The 14,788-nt window shown below is 38.5% G+C and overlaps 1 protein-coding gene across 1 annotated transcript in view; it reads left to right on the top strand.

The window, feature by feature from the left end:
• OCA2 (OCA2 melanosomal transmembrane protein) overlaps positions 1 to 14,788 on the top strand; it is a 171,804-nt gene that overhangs the window by 101,550 nt on the left and 55,466 nt on the right. Inside the window, exons 18-20 of the mRNA XM_054219851.1 lie at positions 1,791 to 1,918; positions 6,570 to 6,629; positions 7,175 to 7,279. Of these exons, the coding sequence (XP_054075826.1) occupies positions 1,791 to 1,918; positions 6,570 to 6,629; positions 7,175 to 7,279 (293 nt within the window). The remainder of the gene's footprint in view (positions 1 to 1,790; positions 1,919 to 6,569; positions 6,630 to 7,174; positions 7,280 to 14,788) is intronic.

The raw sequence follows: 14,788 nt of genomic DNA, 5'->3' as shown, positions 1-14,788 counted from the left end.
ATTTCCTAGTCTTTCATACCTGCTCCCTTGGAATAATTTCCTGCATCTCCTCGTAGATTAGGGTTGCATCAGGCTACAGGAAAAACTTTTTGTGAGAGTTGCTTATCAAGGAAATGGCAAGACTGGAGCAATCAGCCATGTGGAAGCTTTTCAAGAAGAGTGAGTTTCTTGAAAGGGGAGACCTTCTCTTCTTGGGAGAAAGCTGGGGAAGTGAGAAGTTGTTTGTAGTGCTGGAAGACATGGTTTCAGCCAAGCAGAGAGGACAGAAGCCAGGTTAGGGACACCCGGAGTAGAGCTGAACTGGGGAGAAGATCGCACTTGCAGATGTTTGAGAGGGAAGAAATAGGTCATTGATTGAAGAGTTGGTGTCACCGAGAGTGTTTTGGTTTTGGAGCCAAACAATGCAAGAAATATGATTTCACTGCTGCGCAAATGTTGCAGCAGAAAATAAAACCACCTCAAAGCATGAAAGCAGGAGCTATTGTCAGGCTAGCTGGCTTAGCCTTCCTTACCAAACAGACCAGCCAGGGTCACCCTGGAGCTGCTGGTTACGGCTTGCAGGCAGGCCTGGTTGCCAGCTCTGAGCTGCAGTATTTTCATCAGGTGTTCCTTACTGATCACAGTTAACCTGAAATTCTCAATTAAAGTGGGCAATATGTCACTGAAAGCTTCTAAAATGTACTTGAGAGAGAAAAATGCATTCTTTGATTAGGGAATACTTATGTGACAGTCGTTAGAATTTTTCTTGGAGCAAATAGTTGATGTTTACAGCTTCATGAGCAGTGAGAACCTTTGATGTCTTTATTTTATATTTCAGTATTATTTAAATGGAATATAGCTTAATTTTAAACTGCTATGGTTTTGTATCTCTTCTTTTAACTTAATGGAAAATACTTACGCATAAGCTGTAAGTTGAATGGCCTAAAATTTTATGAATCAGTCTTTTATCTCTGAATTTTCGTACAGCTTTGGTTGTTGAAAGCTTTTGAAGAGGGGTCACTTTATTTATCTACTTTGTAGCAGTGGCCTATTCTCCTTAAGTTACGTTTGGTATTTGACTATAAGTTTGTGACTTAAAGTTGTTTGCCAGCAAATAATTGTTATTGTTCTTTCTTCCTTCCTCACTTTTTCTGCAACTCTGTGAATCCGTCACTTTCTGACTGTGAATATACGAAATGGGATGAGGTGTATGAAATAGTCACAACAAAGAGAGAAATGACTTGAAGAGGTGGAAGCCTTTATTTCCATGCTATTAAAAAACTCTACAATTATGTACCTCAGTTTTTTTGTATTAAAAAAAAATCATCTGCTATTTAGGAAAAAAATGGAGAGGAAAGACAGAAAGAAGAGCATCATTCTGAGCAAAAAATCACCCAATCCCCTTTTGTTTCAAGTCTGAAATCCCATTCCATTGTTTAAGATAAATGTGTCAGAGGAATCAAACAGCTCCAGAAAGCATTTCAACGGTGCTCGGACAGGAGATTCACTGATTACATTCTCTGGCTGATTGTGCATTTGATTTGCATTTTCTCTTAATCAGTTCCCAAAATATGTGTCTTAAAACTCTTCAGGATGTACAGATGGATCCTGTCTGGAAAGAGCCTGCTTCTCTATTTAAAGTCAGTCCCTTTTCTGTTTTAAAGAGCTTTTCCTTTCCTCTGTTTATCTTCTAGAGCACATAGCCAGAGAATCTTCAAGGCCCTGAAAAACGCAGTACTGTAACTTTTATGCTGGTGGCACATAACGAGTCTGCGAAGTGTAAAGTGTTGTTCTCTCTTTTTCTAATGCAGGCTGGATTGCCATATTGGGAGCCATTTGGCTGCTAGTGCTAGCAGACATCCATGATTTTGAGATGATATTGAACAGAGTTGAGTGGGCAACCCTCCTTTTCTTTGCAGCGTTGTTTGTTCTCATGGAGGTAAGGTTCTCTGATATCTAAAGCCTGAAGAATTACAACTGACTTAAAATGTGAATCATGTTCCTGGGCAGAGGCCTCCTGCAGATTCAATCCCACTGTAACACTGAAGATCGAGTGTAGTCATGGTAGTACAGAGAGAAACTGCGGTGTGGTGGAAGTTGGCTGGATGTCTTTGAGATTTAATTTTTCACTGCAAGCTTGGTCTCACTCTCTCTCTCCTGCTGCTGAATGTACCTGACGCAATCATTTTCATAGAAGTAGAATTTTAGTTTGCAGGTTTGTCAGCGGTCTGTGTGTGCAGATATTTTATATGTAGTTGTGTGTTTGTTTTGCAATTGTTTAGGAAAGTGATAGGAAAAATAAAAGAAGAAGAATAAACCAGAGCTGAAAAATGCTCCTAATGCTGTCTGCTGCATGCTGGCTACCAAATGGCCTAAGAGATTTCACATGGGAATATGGTTTGACAGGCTAATATCACTGAATTTCAGTTTGCAATTGTAATTTTAAAATATATTCAGTACTTGAAACGCCTCGATATCTTGCTGTGTAGTTTCTTTGTGTTTGTCTGCTTGACTATTAGAAACAGTCCAGTCATGTTTGTACCCATTTTATTTACCATTTGATGCTTTTTTATAGCCCAAGAGGATTTATTTTTACCCAAATGTTTGGATCATTCTTCATATAAATACTCACATTTACTTGTCAATTAGGCTTCTATGCATTCCCTAGTATGCTTGGTACTTTTCAGTTGTTATTTGTTGGGTTTAAATTATGCAATTATGTTGTAGAAACATGACTGACAAACCCAAGTGACCACTGGCACTGCCATGGCTAGGGAATTTTCTGAGTGAGCAGCCTGGGAAATGCCTGTAATAACAAATTTGCTCACACAGCCTCCTTTCTGCACCTTCCCGCCCAGTAATTGCAAAGAGCCCAAGAATTTGTAAATTGGGATCTAATAAAAAAAAATTGCTGACAGAGAAAGGGACAATATTTGGAGCAAATACAAACAGTGAGTAATTCAACTGACTCTAATTAATGCCAAACTGGAAGTCAAAATCTTGTAACCTCTGAGAAGACGAATAGAAGCTCTCATTATAATTAGAAGGCTTGTTTGCTAGCTAGTAGGTCCAAAATTCATCAGAAAATCTTGATTTATTGTACACCCATTAGTACAGGCAATTTTTATCTCTCTATGTTATCAGGCTCTATATATCCTTGCATTTTCTAGCTCTTCTAGGGAATCCATATTGAAGCCATGTTTATTTTGTCTGCTGCTGCTGTAAAAGTTTATTAGTTGTATTCCCTGATGTATTTATTGTTTTAGCTTGGATTGAATGGTTTTGATTTGAGTGCTGTGTGGCTGCACAATAACATACTAAAACACCCAGGAAGTTATTTGCTGTTTACTGCCAGACTTTGGATACGACTGTTGCAATTCACTGAACTTCATTTTTATGGTTTCTCAGGTCACCAGTAAATAGTTTGCTAACAAAACAATATTTTTCCTGTCTCTGTAGAATGACAGCAGTTTAAGGTCATGAAAGAAAATTGTACACATAATCAAGAAAAAAAGTGGGACACACTAAATTCCTCCTCATAAAAGAAGGAGAAAAACTGTTCTAAGTATCATTGCTATTAATTTTGATCTGAATCTATTACCCTTTGGATTAGCAGGAGATGACAGTTCTTGCCAAGGCATTTTTCTTTCCTTCAGGTTAACAATGTCAAGAAGAAGCAAGTCAAAACAAAGATATGCATTGAAGGACAAGAAACCTTTCCATGAGCTAGGCACTCAGCAGTTGTTAGCTCATATTCTTGTGGATCACCCTTGGTCATCCTTCGTCTTAGAGGATTCCTGGTCTGAAGTTATTTCCTACTGCTATAAATGTTCCCTTTCCTATTACAAAGCAAATTTGAAAACCTGTGTGGGACTTATGCTGCAAGCCGTTTTGGAAAATGTGCATTAAGTTCCAGAGCCACAGGAGAGCTCTCGGAGGTTCTTTGGGTCCTCATTGGTCCAGTCTGGTAGATCTTTTGCAATGAAAAAGTTGGAAATCCTTTGAAGCTCTCTTGTTTTTTTTATTGTGTCCTTCAGGTAATTCATCTTTATGACTGTCTTTTTAGTTCTTGTTCACAACTGGTTGTTACAGACTATAAAATCTTTCTGCTTCTTCTGTCTCCTTGTGACATAGGTTCCCATGTCTCTCAGGGATACAGTATTTTGTTCATTTTTATTGTCAAAATTGACATTTTACCTTAATCCCTTCAGGCAGGGTTTATTTCCAACAGTCATCATGACATTCTGTCTGTAAGAGGGTTTCACGCAAATTTTTTTGCATAAATTAAACTTTGATCTAAAATGGTACAAGATTTTTTTCTGCAGTGGATCTCGATTTTGAGCTGTCAGATGGGAGCTAGTACACTTGAAGGCACCAATTAGTGCAGTAATACTTACTCCTCTTAGAAGACACGGGAAGATCCAGGAGACCCTCTGTGCAGTTTACACCCAGGGGAGGCCACTGGCAGGGTACTAATTGCTGACTTGCACTTAGGCGTTTGCAGGCAATTCGCGTGGATATTTGTAGAGACATCCTAAAGTTGGTTATGTGATTAGTACTGTCACCGTCTCTAACGTGATGGGCTACCTGCAGGCTGACTGTCTTGCAGGAACAACATGTGTGTCCTTCACTCCCTTCTCTTTTCCCCGGATCTCTCTTTTGTAGTACCATGTCTGGATTCCAGAACAAATTTTGAGTGTTACTGAAAAGTAATGTGTTGTGTTAATAGATAATTAAGTTAATAAGGCAGCAGTGTTAGCTGAATGCAACTCTGAGCTCTGGTCGCTGACAGCTATGTGTTAAAAAGTTTATTTTAAAGTGTGAACGCAAAGCAATTGAAGAAAAAATATTACAGTTCATTAAAAATATTGCTTTTACACACATTTAAAAAGTCACTTTCATAACCTTCGAGCTGACAAAGCGATGCAGATAGCTTAGAATGAAAATGGTAACTTAAAATTGCCAATAAGAATTAATTTCTTAGGAAACTTTCTCCGGGGAAGTTAAAGTAATGAAAAAATGTCCTTTTTTTTTTTTAAGGTAAGGGATATGTGTATGTATTTAAAAGTCTTATTACTTGTTTTCTGTGTGCTGCATCTTCAAATGTAGATACACCTTATTTTGTGCAATGCATTGCTAAAAGGAAATATAATTTCTGGGCCAAATTTAATATGTGGCGATACGCAGACCGCTAGCGTTCAGCTGCTGCCCGAAAGAGCTGCAGGTACAGGAACTGCTGGTCTGAATGACAGCCCCTTTGTCACTCTGACATTACCATGTCTTATACCACACCACTCAGTGCCTATTAGGATCTTTGTCCATCTCTGTCATGGAATTTGACAGCGTGTGAGTTGAATGTGTTTTTTTTTTCCACTGATGTCTCTGAAGGGCTCTGTCTGACCACCAGGTGTGCGGGTTATAGGGAGTTGTGTCGTGTGAACGCTGACTTCTGCGTCTCTGTGTGGGAATGGAGTCAGTAAGTGGGGCATTGCAGCTGACTGGTTCTTAGTCATGGCAGAAAAAGATGAAAGCAAGCCAACCAGCTTGGTCCAGGCGGAACCAAAAAAATGGTGATTTTCTCCCCCCAAGAAACTGAAAAGTCATAAAATAGACATACCCCATTGAACGTGAAAATAGTACTTCATTCTGGACACTTGCAATAAAATAAAATAAACCCAAAGTGAATTAAAGGGTAGCTCTCATGAGTCGAAACTCCCCTTTTACCTTGTAGTTTGAGGGAATAGATCATTCTCCTGGGGTGTGAATATTCAGTTTATATTCTCCTGGCTGCCCAAGGAGAGATCAGAGCCGTCACCTTTAGGCTGGGGTCTTGCTATGTTTTTTCCTCCATGCTAGTAACCATGGTTGTATGGGATGCTATCCGAGTACCCTGTACGAATGGGAATGGCTCTCACAGGAAGGACAGAGCACTCTGGTCCAGGCTGCCCTGAGCTCGATGCTTCCAGGGATCACCTCCTCAGTTAGGATGCCCGACATGGAGATCGGAGAGATGGTTTTCCTGCCTTTCAGGTTCTGCTGCCTATGTGGCAATTTCTCTTCATCCAAGATCTCTGGCCTGGTATTAGCAGATGGGTACCGTTGGCTTTTTATGGGTCTGTGAAAACTGTTTAACAGAAACATGTATTTTGCTTTCTCTTTTCTTCATCTGAGATTGAGCACAAGATGCCTGATTTCATCTGACCTGTTAAACACATGATATACTTCTATCTGTATTGTGGCTTGGGGGATGTTGGTTTAAAATAAGTTGTGTTCAGGTATTCAGAAAACATGTATCCGCTGAAGAATGTCAACTTTGCATTTCAGCTGTTCTTCGATGCCTGTGGCCCACACGCTTAAATAATCCCACCAGTCATTCCAGCACAACAAACCCACTTCTGCAAATACGGCTACCAATTGCTGCTGTGTCTTTTCTTCCTACCAATTGCAAAGTTGCTGTAGAAGCAACGTGAGATGAATATCAATACCTTGTGAACAGGAGGGAATTTTTGTATTTGCTTACATCCACTGAAAAAAATGTAACTGCGTCAGGTACTTCACTAGTTAATGTCTTTTTTTTTTTTTTTTTTTAGGCTTTGGCTCATCTGCACTTAATAGACTACATAGGAGAGCAGACAGCTTTGTTAATAAAGGTACGTTTAAAATATTTACTGTTTTTTAACAGGTAAGGAAAATAGTTTTAGTGCCATAGAATAATACTTTCGTTTTTACTTTAATGCTAATGATTGCATTCCTCCATCAGCAATATCAAGAAAGCATGTTTTACTTTGGCATAGGTGCTATTTAATATATATAAACATATGTCCACAGCCTGTCCACATAGCCATAAATGCAAAAGGGGAGCCTTTTCTGTAGTCTAAAAACCACAAGAAAAGATAAATCATAAGGGGGAAAAAATTATAGAGTTGCACAGTTTATTTCCTGTGTGAAATGTAAGTATGACTATTAGAAATATCAGTCTTTATGTTTCTATTTGTTCAAATTTTCTTGGAAAAAGAACAATATTGTGTTACTAAATGTCAGGCTGTTTTCTTTAAGATTCTTTTCTTAACTCAGAGCCTGAAGGAGTAATAAATGATGATAAATTAAAACTGTGGAGAACGTGCAATTATGCCATAGGGGGGACAGAGCAACACTGATCTCATCAAAGTTGTAATTGGACTTCTCTCAATTCCAGGTGGTTCCTGAGGACCAGCGCTTGGCAGTGGCCATCATTTTAGTGCTCTGGGTGTCTGCTTTGGCCTCCTCTGTGATCGACAACATCCCCTTCACGGCTACAATGGTAGGGGTCTGTGCGGCACTTGCACATCCTCCTTCTGGTGCTGCCAAGGCAGCTGAGATTGCTGATTACAATTTGCTTTATTTTTTTGCACCTCTGCTGTGTTGTAGCTTACTTTATCCCCTCAGGTTGAACCATTATTACAAGCTTATTCATACCATTTAGACATCTAGCGCCTGGCCATTGCTGCCAGCAGTTGCAGTGCGCTGTGGAACTAGATTCACTGTTTTAGCTGTATTTTTGCACTTTCCCTGTCATATTCACATTCATAGATGGAAAGTAAAGTTGTCTTTTTGATGGAAATTGTCACTAACCATCTGCTGCTATGAGTTATTTTCCCTCTATGCACTGCGTAGTTACACTAATGCTTTTTTAACACCTGAACCCTTTATTGCTATCTTACTCATGTAATTAGTTTAAAAACCAGCAAATAACGTTATCATAATATCATAACAAAGCATAACAAATACTTATCAGCAGCTGAGTTTTAATATCAGAAAAGCACCAAATTATGACGAATTAAGGCATGATCAGATAGGTTTATTCAATCAAATTCTCTGTTTAAAGTGCAATAATCTCTTCATTATACCAGACAAATGATTCATTGTTACAGCTTGTTGTCAGCTAAGTATAATTTTTTTTCCATTGTTATTGGGTGGTTATGTCCGCCCTTAACCCGTGTCAAGGTTTAAGACACCTCTTATAGGGCATATGATAGGTTGGGCAGATTTGCAACTGCTCTATAATTATATGTTAATACGGTATTTTGGTTTGATTACCATGGTGTTTCCTGTGGAATTATATTGATTTAACAACAACAGACTGCAAGCAATAGGCATGAAGGGAAAGATTGGTTCAGGATGAGTCACCTCTCAGCAAACACTTGAGGACTATTAAGCAATAATGCAGAAATCTTAGCTTCAAAGGTTTTGCCTCACATCCAGCTAGTCTATGAAAATTGGTTTGGAGCAATACCAAAAGACACGTGTATGCACATCGACCAAAGGGCCTTTTGCAGGTTTTGAAAGGAACCCTCTTTTAAAGGAGTATGTTTTGAGGAATGGGACAGAAACACCGGAATCTTTTGGGATGTCTGAAGATCACTTATTTTATATCTTTGAAGACGTGAAATACAGATGGACAGGAAAGGATTTCTGGCAAGATTTTAGACATTTCAAATATATACATTTTTCACCCAGTTCTGGGCTGAACCTAAGAGACTGCTGCAATTTTTTTTTCTTTAAAAATGTGTGGAGAGAGGAGGAAGGAAGAAAGAAAAACACATAGGTATTTCTTAGTTCTCTATTTATTGACTTGCTATTTACAAAATCAAACTGCAATTATTAAAAGCAGAAAACTGTCCACTGTCACTTATTCAGCCACATAATTCACTCACATGTTCACGCTGTTACCCAGCTGACATGCTTATATATGTGAGTTTGGCTTCATACGCCTTAGTGATATTGGAGTATAGGGCACCTGCTATGGTGTGTAGCCATGAATGGTCCTGTCCTTTCTTGGCAAAAGGTGCCAACTTCACAGCTGAGCCTCTGCTTATAACTATGAAAGGTGCAGATGTACTGACTCTCTCCAGTGAAGCCCTCCAAGAGGTTCATAAATCTTCTTCAGTGGTGAACAAGTGTCTGTATGACAATGGGGCAATAGCTCTTGTGATTTTTGCAGTCATAGCCTTGATGGACCAAGTACTGGGTAGAGATATGGTACCCATCAAGTTCCTACCATTTTTTGAATCTACAGATACAAAAAATCTGAGTAGTTTCGTAGATATCAGCTCTATGCTCTGACTGAGCAAAGAGTGTTTGGAGGATGGCATCAGAGACCTCTGTCAATAGTGGATTTGCTCACCCCAAGGTGGTGAGCCACTGACCAGTAGGAGTTAGGGGAAACCAGGTTCACAGGGTGACCGTCTATTTGACTTGAACATGGACAAGGATTCCTGAAATACCAAGCAAACATGGTGAAAACTCAAATCTGGTGGCAGCTCACAGTCAAGGCCACCAATAGAGTCTGTTCTGCATTAGAAAGGTGAGTATCCAGTGCTTTTTGTCCCATATTCCAGGGATGAGACAGTCCTGCCAGTATCAGCTTTTCTGGTTTAAGTCTCCAGCTGACTGCAGACAAAACTACTGTGATGGCAAGGGTGCCTAGAAAGTCATATTGCTCTATTCCTTCAGGGGTGGTAAGGTGGAAGAGGACAGGTATCAGAAAATTGAAATTACGAAAGTCAGATTAGTTTAGTATTTGAAGCATCTTACCCTGGAAAGTGCAACAGTGCAACACCGCCGTTGGTCAAATTCTTCTTTGCTCTAGGCGAGTAAATCTGCTATAACCCCACCATCAAAAATGTCAGTACCGTGTGGAATTTCACGTACAGAGGTCGCTAAACTGAAATCTCTGCAAAGAGCTCAGAACACAGCAAGTATTTTATGCTACAGAGGATGCTGTAGAAAGATAATTGCATACATGAAACAGTAGAATGAGTTTCTAAGGGCACTTAGCTCATCATAGGTTGATTGCTTTTACTGTTTCTGTCTTGGTAAAATTCTGTTTGTGTTAAACTAAACCAAAACATTGAAGTCCCACAAAGACAAAATAATCTTCAGAGTATCTTCCAATTGCTTGTTTCAGGTAATTTGACCTGAATGCAAAGATCATGAACTGCCCCCAAACAAAATGAGATTGAAACTTGCTTGATGAACTGTAATCCCAAGACTTTTCCCTTCTCTTTAAGCATTGGAGAGCGAAGATCCAGCTCTCTAATTAAACAGATGTTTAATTGACGAGTGAGTGTTTATTGCACTTCATTGCATAAGCATGCCTGGCAGTTGTGATAGGAAAATCAATCACTTTTTGCCAATATGTAAAAGATGTACCATAACAAAATATTCTGAGTTTGAGATATGCTTTGTGGGAAACTCCATGAACTCTGACTGTATGCAAAGGACTATATTGCCAGCAGCAAATGTAATATATATAGATATATCTGGGATTTGCTTAAAAAATACCCACAAAATGTTCTGTGCATAAACAGTTAATAAACCAGGAGCTTAGTTATTAAGTCTCAATCATTTTAATTCTTGAATGGCAAGGGTTTTTCTCATGTTGGATATCCGGCTTTCTTTGTCTGATGAATAAATGTGGTGAATCATGTAGTGATGCTCTATGTGTCATTCTATTAATCCTCTGATATTTTCCCTCCTTTTTCAGCAGGCTAAACTCACCATGACATTCCTTGACAGGAAGACTTATTAGTTTTTAAGGCCTGCATTTTCATAGTATTGTCATTTAAATAGCCACGGATTTCTGCCCTTAGAATTTTAGGTGACATGATTTTATTACCAGTATGCTCTTTAGTTTAATTGACATGTTTTATCAGCCACATATGCTGGAGCCATCTGTTTAGATTTTTCTTTTATTACCAGAACTAAAAATATAGCCATAGTAAATCCTCGTTTTAGCTGAGTTTAAATACTATTTCCTCAATATAGAGTACCAAACAATTTCCATTAACCACCTGGCTGGCAAGGTGACTTAGTCTCTGACAAATCTTTTTTAGAAACAAGATAATTTTTGGCCCACTATTTATTGCCTCTAAAACTAACAGAGGCTTTTCATTTGCGGTACTGAATATTTTCTATGTATCTCATGTTCTTAGTGCCAATTTTATTTTTGGATCTTCTTTGCCTTCTGCCCTACCAGAGTCTTCTATGCCCTGCAGTTCAGTGTTTGATAAATGTGTAAAAGCGGCCTGTAGCTCTCTGCAGAGACAGACCAATCATCAACAATTTGGGAAAGCAGGTCTTTTTCTATTAATGCAAATTCTCTGCACTTTTCACAAAAGACATCTTTATCACATGCAGTTTTTAGCAAAGTGTGAGCCATGAAATGCCATGGTGTAGAGCAGCAATGAATCCCTAAAATAAAGGCGTGAATTGCTGTTTCGTTGTCACTTTGCACAAATAGACAAAATGGGCAATATGACATGATGCCGTCTACTGTGCTGCATAGGTATAGCATAAACTTGCCTAAGCCACCCTTCTTGCACAATGTGAGTGTGTGATTACTTGTAGAAGCGTTATCTTTGGGAAGCAGAAGTAGCTGGGAGGGCTTCACCCTGCTGCTTCTTATGAGTCTCCTGCCATCCCAGGAGGAGGCGCTCACTGATAGAGCGGGAAAAGTACCTCTTCTCTTTGGTATCTCTGCATATCCAGGGCCCAGCTAGTAAAGCTAAATCATAATTTCTGCTTGTATTTCAGAAGAAGTTCTTAATAGTTTCAAAAGAGGTCTTCCTTCTTCATCTCCTTGACTGGTGGAATGCCATAATTTTGAGAATGTTTTGCTGTAAAAATAGCTGAATAGGATAAAGGTCTTGATTCAACTTGTTCTTGGGTAATTTGTACTCTTGGTGAAGAGGCTGTGACAGCAAGATCTGAAAATGTTAACTCTTTGGTCATAGTTTTGCTTACAAAGAATGCAGTCTACGTATATAAAATAAAATAAATGTGAAAGCAAAATGTTGAGGGCTCTCTGTTCCACTTTCATACAAACAGGACAGGAAGGAACAAGGCTTGGAAGGTGTCAAGTAGACCCCCTCTGTGAAGTGGGCAACACAATTGAGATGTACAGACATGATCATCAGTGTTTTTTAACAAAAAGGATCTACATAGTGCAATATAAAGGCAAGGATTGTTATGAGAACATTTACAGTATTTAATGAAATTTCGCTTTGTAGTTTTTGGTGTATATAGTTATAGTTCTAGTCTGAAATCTCTCCGTCTTCTCCTTTTCAAAGCCTTCATTTAAAGTAAAAATTGAGCTTCCTTTCTTTTTGATTGTTTCATCTGGCTTAAATTTTGAGGATGTTAGTGAGATGACTGGGGTCAGAAGAAATATGCTCTCCTGCAGAATCATTTTTTTTGAGGATGAATTAATTTCTTATAATAATAATTGTTAATAGATGGTATCTTTTAGGGAAGGTGGATAATTTATACCAGTAATACAATCCTAATCCATTTTCAAAGTTTGCCAAACTGATTCAAGATTAAAAACAGTGTGAACAATGAAAATGCATACATTTCCATTTTTGTTCTTTTTATATTTGTAAGGCATCCTCTGCACTTCCATAGTACATGGTATAAACAACCATTTTCTTCAAAAGGATTAATTTTGACTAGGTTAGTTATATAGACAAGTGTGCCAACACCTGTAGACATTTTTGTTGTTCTTTCTGCGTCAGCTTAGATCCTATATATATAGTTCATAAAGCACCCTATATAGAATCAAGATCAATGACTAGCTCCTCTCTGTATCAAGTCTTTGAGGACATTCTCCAGGTACAATCATTATTTCCTACAGTTGTGTTTTTCTGTTTTACTGGAGGCAAATATTCTTACAATGGTCGTAGGTGAGATGGATTTGGCTTTGCTCCAATGAGCTGCATCACTCATTTTATCTGAACCCTGCCAATCAAGCAGAAAGTTCAATATTGAACTTTCCAACAGAATTAGCAAGGTTTCTAGAAGCTAATCAAACAGAGATTTATCCTGGTAAGATTATTGAAATAAAGGCTATAAGAAATGAAAGCTATCTTCCCGATAAAACAGTATTATGCTCCTTCTAATATTAAAGGTGCTGTTTACATAATCTGAGAAGGGAATAATGAAGGAAATATGAGGCTTCATAAGTTTTAACTTCTGTTTTTTTCCTCTGTTGAGGGGCAGCACTTCATAAAACTATGAAAAAATCTGCATCACAAATATGTTAAATCAATATCACAAATGCATTTGTACAATATGTATCACAGGCAATTATATCTCAGTTTGCAAAGTATCCTTACTTGGACTGCTTTTGATGCTATTGTGAATGCCTATGGCTTGAATCAGAAAGAGTTGTAGAATGAATCCAGTTTTTCAAAAACATTGAAAGCTACAGTGGAAAGTTTCCTTCTAACACTTTTATGTTTTGCATTTCTGTTTTTAGCACTCAGGTTAACTGTAACAGTAGATAAAGCTGAGGTTTGAGGTATTGAGAGTGCAAAAATGTTGCCTCACACACAATTGCATGAATGAACGTGGCAAAAAGTGTTAAAGGTGATTTTGGGGGAAAACAGAGTGGCAGGTAACTGTGCATGATCCTTATCTATTTCAAATGTAAATGCGATGAGAAATGCATGCTGGCTTTAACTGATTTGCAACATCTCTTCAAGAGTTCTTGCTGATGATCAAGTGTCTTAATTCTTCATTGTTTTTGGAGCAGGAAAGTTCTTAGTATGGATATTAGAACAATCTGTTTGTCTTATGCCTACTTTTAGATGAAAAGAATTCGATACGAGTGACTTTTGGAGACTCTGGCATGCAGTTGCCACACAGGATAGCCCATAATGTTTGCAAAAAATTTGGCTTACTTTATGGAGCAACTAAATATTTCCATCTGAAACACTAGAAATTTAACTGAATGCTTTGCATTCATCTTTTATGTGGTTATTCAAAAGTGAAACTTGTGGTGAAACATTCCTTGTTTGAAATACCTCTTCTTTACAAGGGATATAAGCAAGTGTCAGAGGTCTGTAGGACTTCCATTCCTTTTGTGACTTATAGCAATTACTCTTGGGCAGAGATTAATTCCTTTAAAGAGGGAAAACAAGCAAATTAAAGTGTACACAAATATGTATTGCTAAGGCATGTTTCAATGTTTGTCCCTTGCTGCAAAACCAAGCATTTATGGGAACAGATATTCCTGATCCAGCCTTGCTGCCTGTTAATACACTTAGGAGCACGACATCACTGATGATAATTTTAAAGTAGATGATTAATGATTATGAATACTTCTAAAAAGAATTCACAGTATTTCTAAGTGGAAGAAGAGCAATTTTATGTCAAGGAGGTAACAATAACACCAGCAGGGTCAAGTGCATATTTGGGCTCCCAAACTACTTAGTAGGGTTTAAAAAATTAAGAAATGGAGAATCAAGTACATTACATGATTGTACCTTCTCTTGATACATTGCAATGTTTCTTTGTCTTTAAAGGAAGACTCAGTGAGTTGAAACCTTTGTTCAGTGACTTTCTTCTAGGTTTTTTTTGTGTCTTTAATCAAGAGAGATTTACAGGACACTGAGAGCTCCTGACACTGAACTCCTTCACTAAACAGAGAACCACATTTTCTGATGGGAGTATTAAGTGTATGTGGCTTCAAATACCTAGCAGAGAGTTATCTCATAGACTTTCTGTCTGGGATCTCTGTTTTGTTTCTTGCTTCCCGTCTCCTTCACAGTTCCATAATTAGGGAAGGGGCTCTGTGAGGGCCACAGGGCTCTGCTTTCTGAATGATTCCCACCAGTGGGGTGTGAAAATGGCATTACTTGCTCTGGGCTTGGAATCTGGCTGGCAACAGCTTTAGGACTGACCTCAACAGCAAGAAAATATGCTAATCATTTTAATCTGCTCTACCTACCCACCTTCTCCGTGCAGGCAGGGCACGCACAACGAGGAG

Source organism: Rissa tridactyla, chromosome 1 (genome assembly GCF_028500815.1).
Source record: "Rissa tridactyla isolate bRisTri1 chromosome 1, bRisTri1.patW.cur.20221130, whole genome shotgun sequence".
Classification (NCBI taxonomy): domain Eukaryota; kingdom Metazoa; phylum Chordata; class Aves; order Charadriiformes; family Laridae; genus Rissa; species Rissa tridactyla.
The sequence above is the reverse complement of the archived record's forward strand: the minus strand, read 5'-3'. Positions and strand labels throughout refer to the sequence as shown.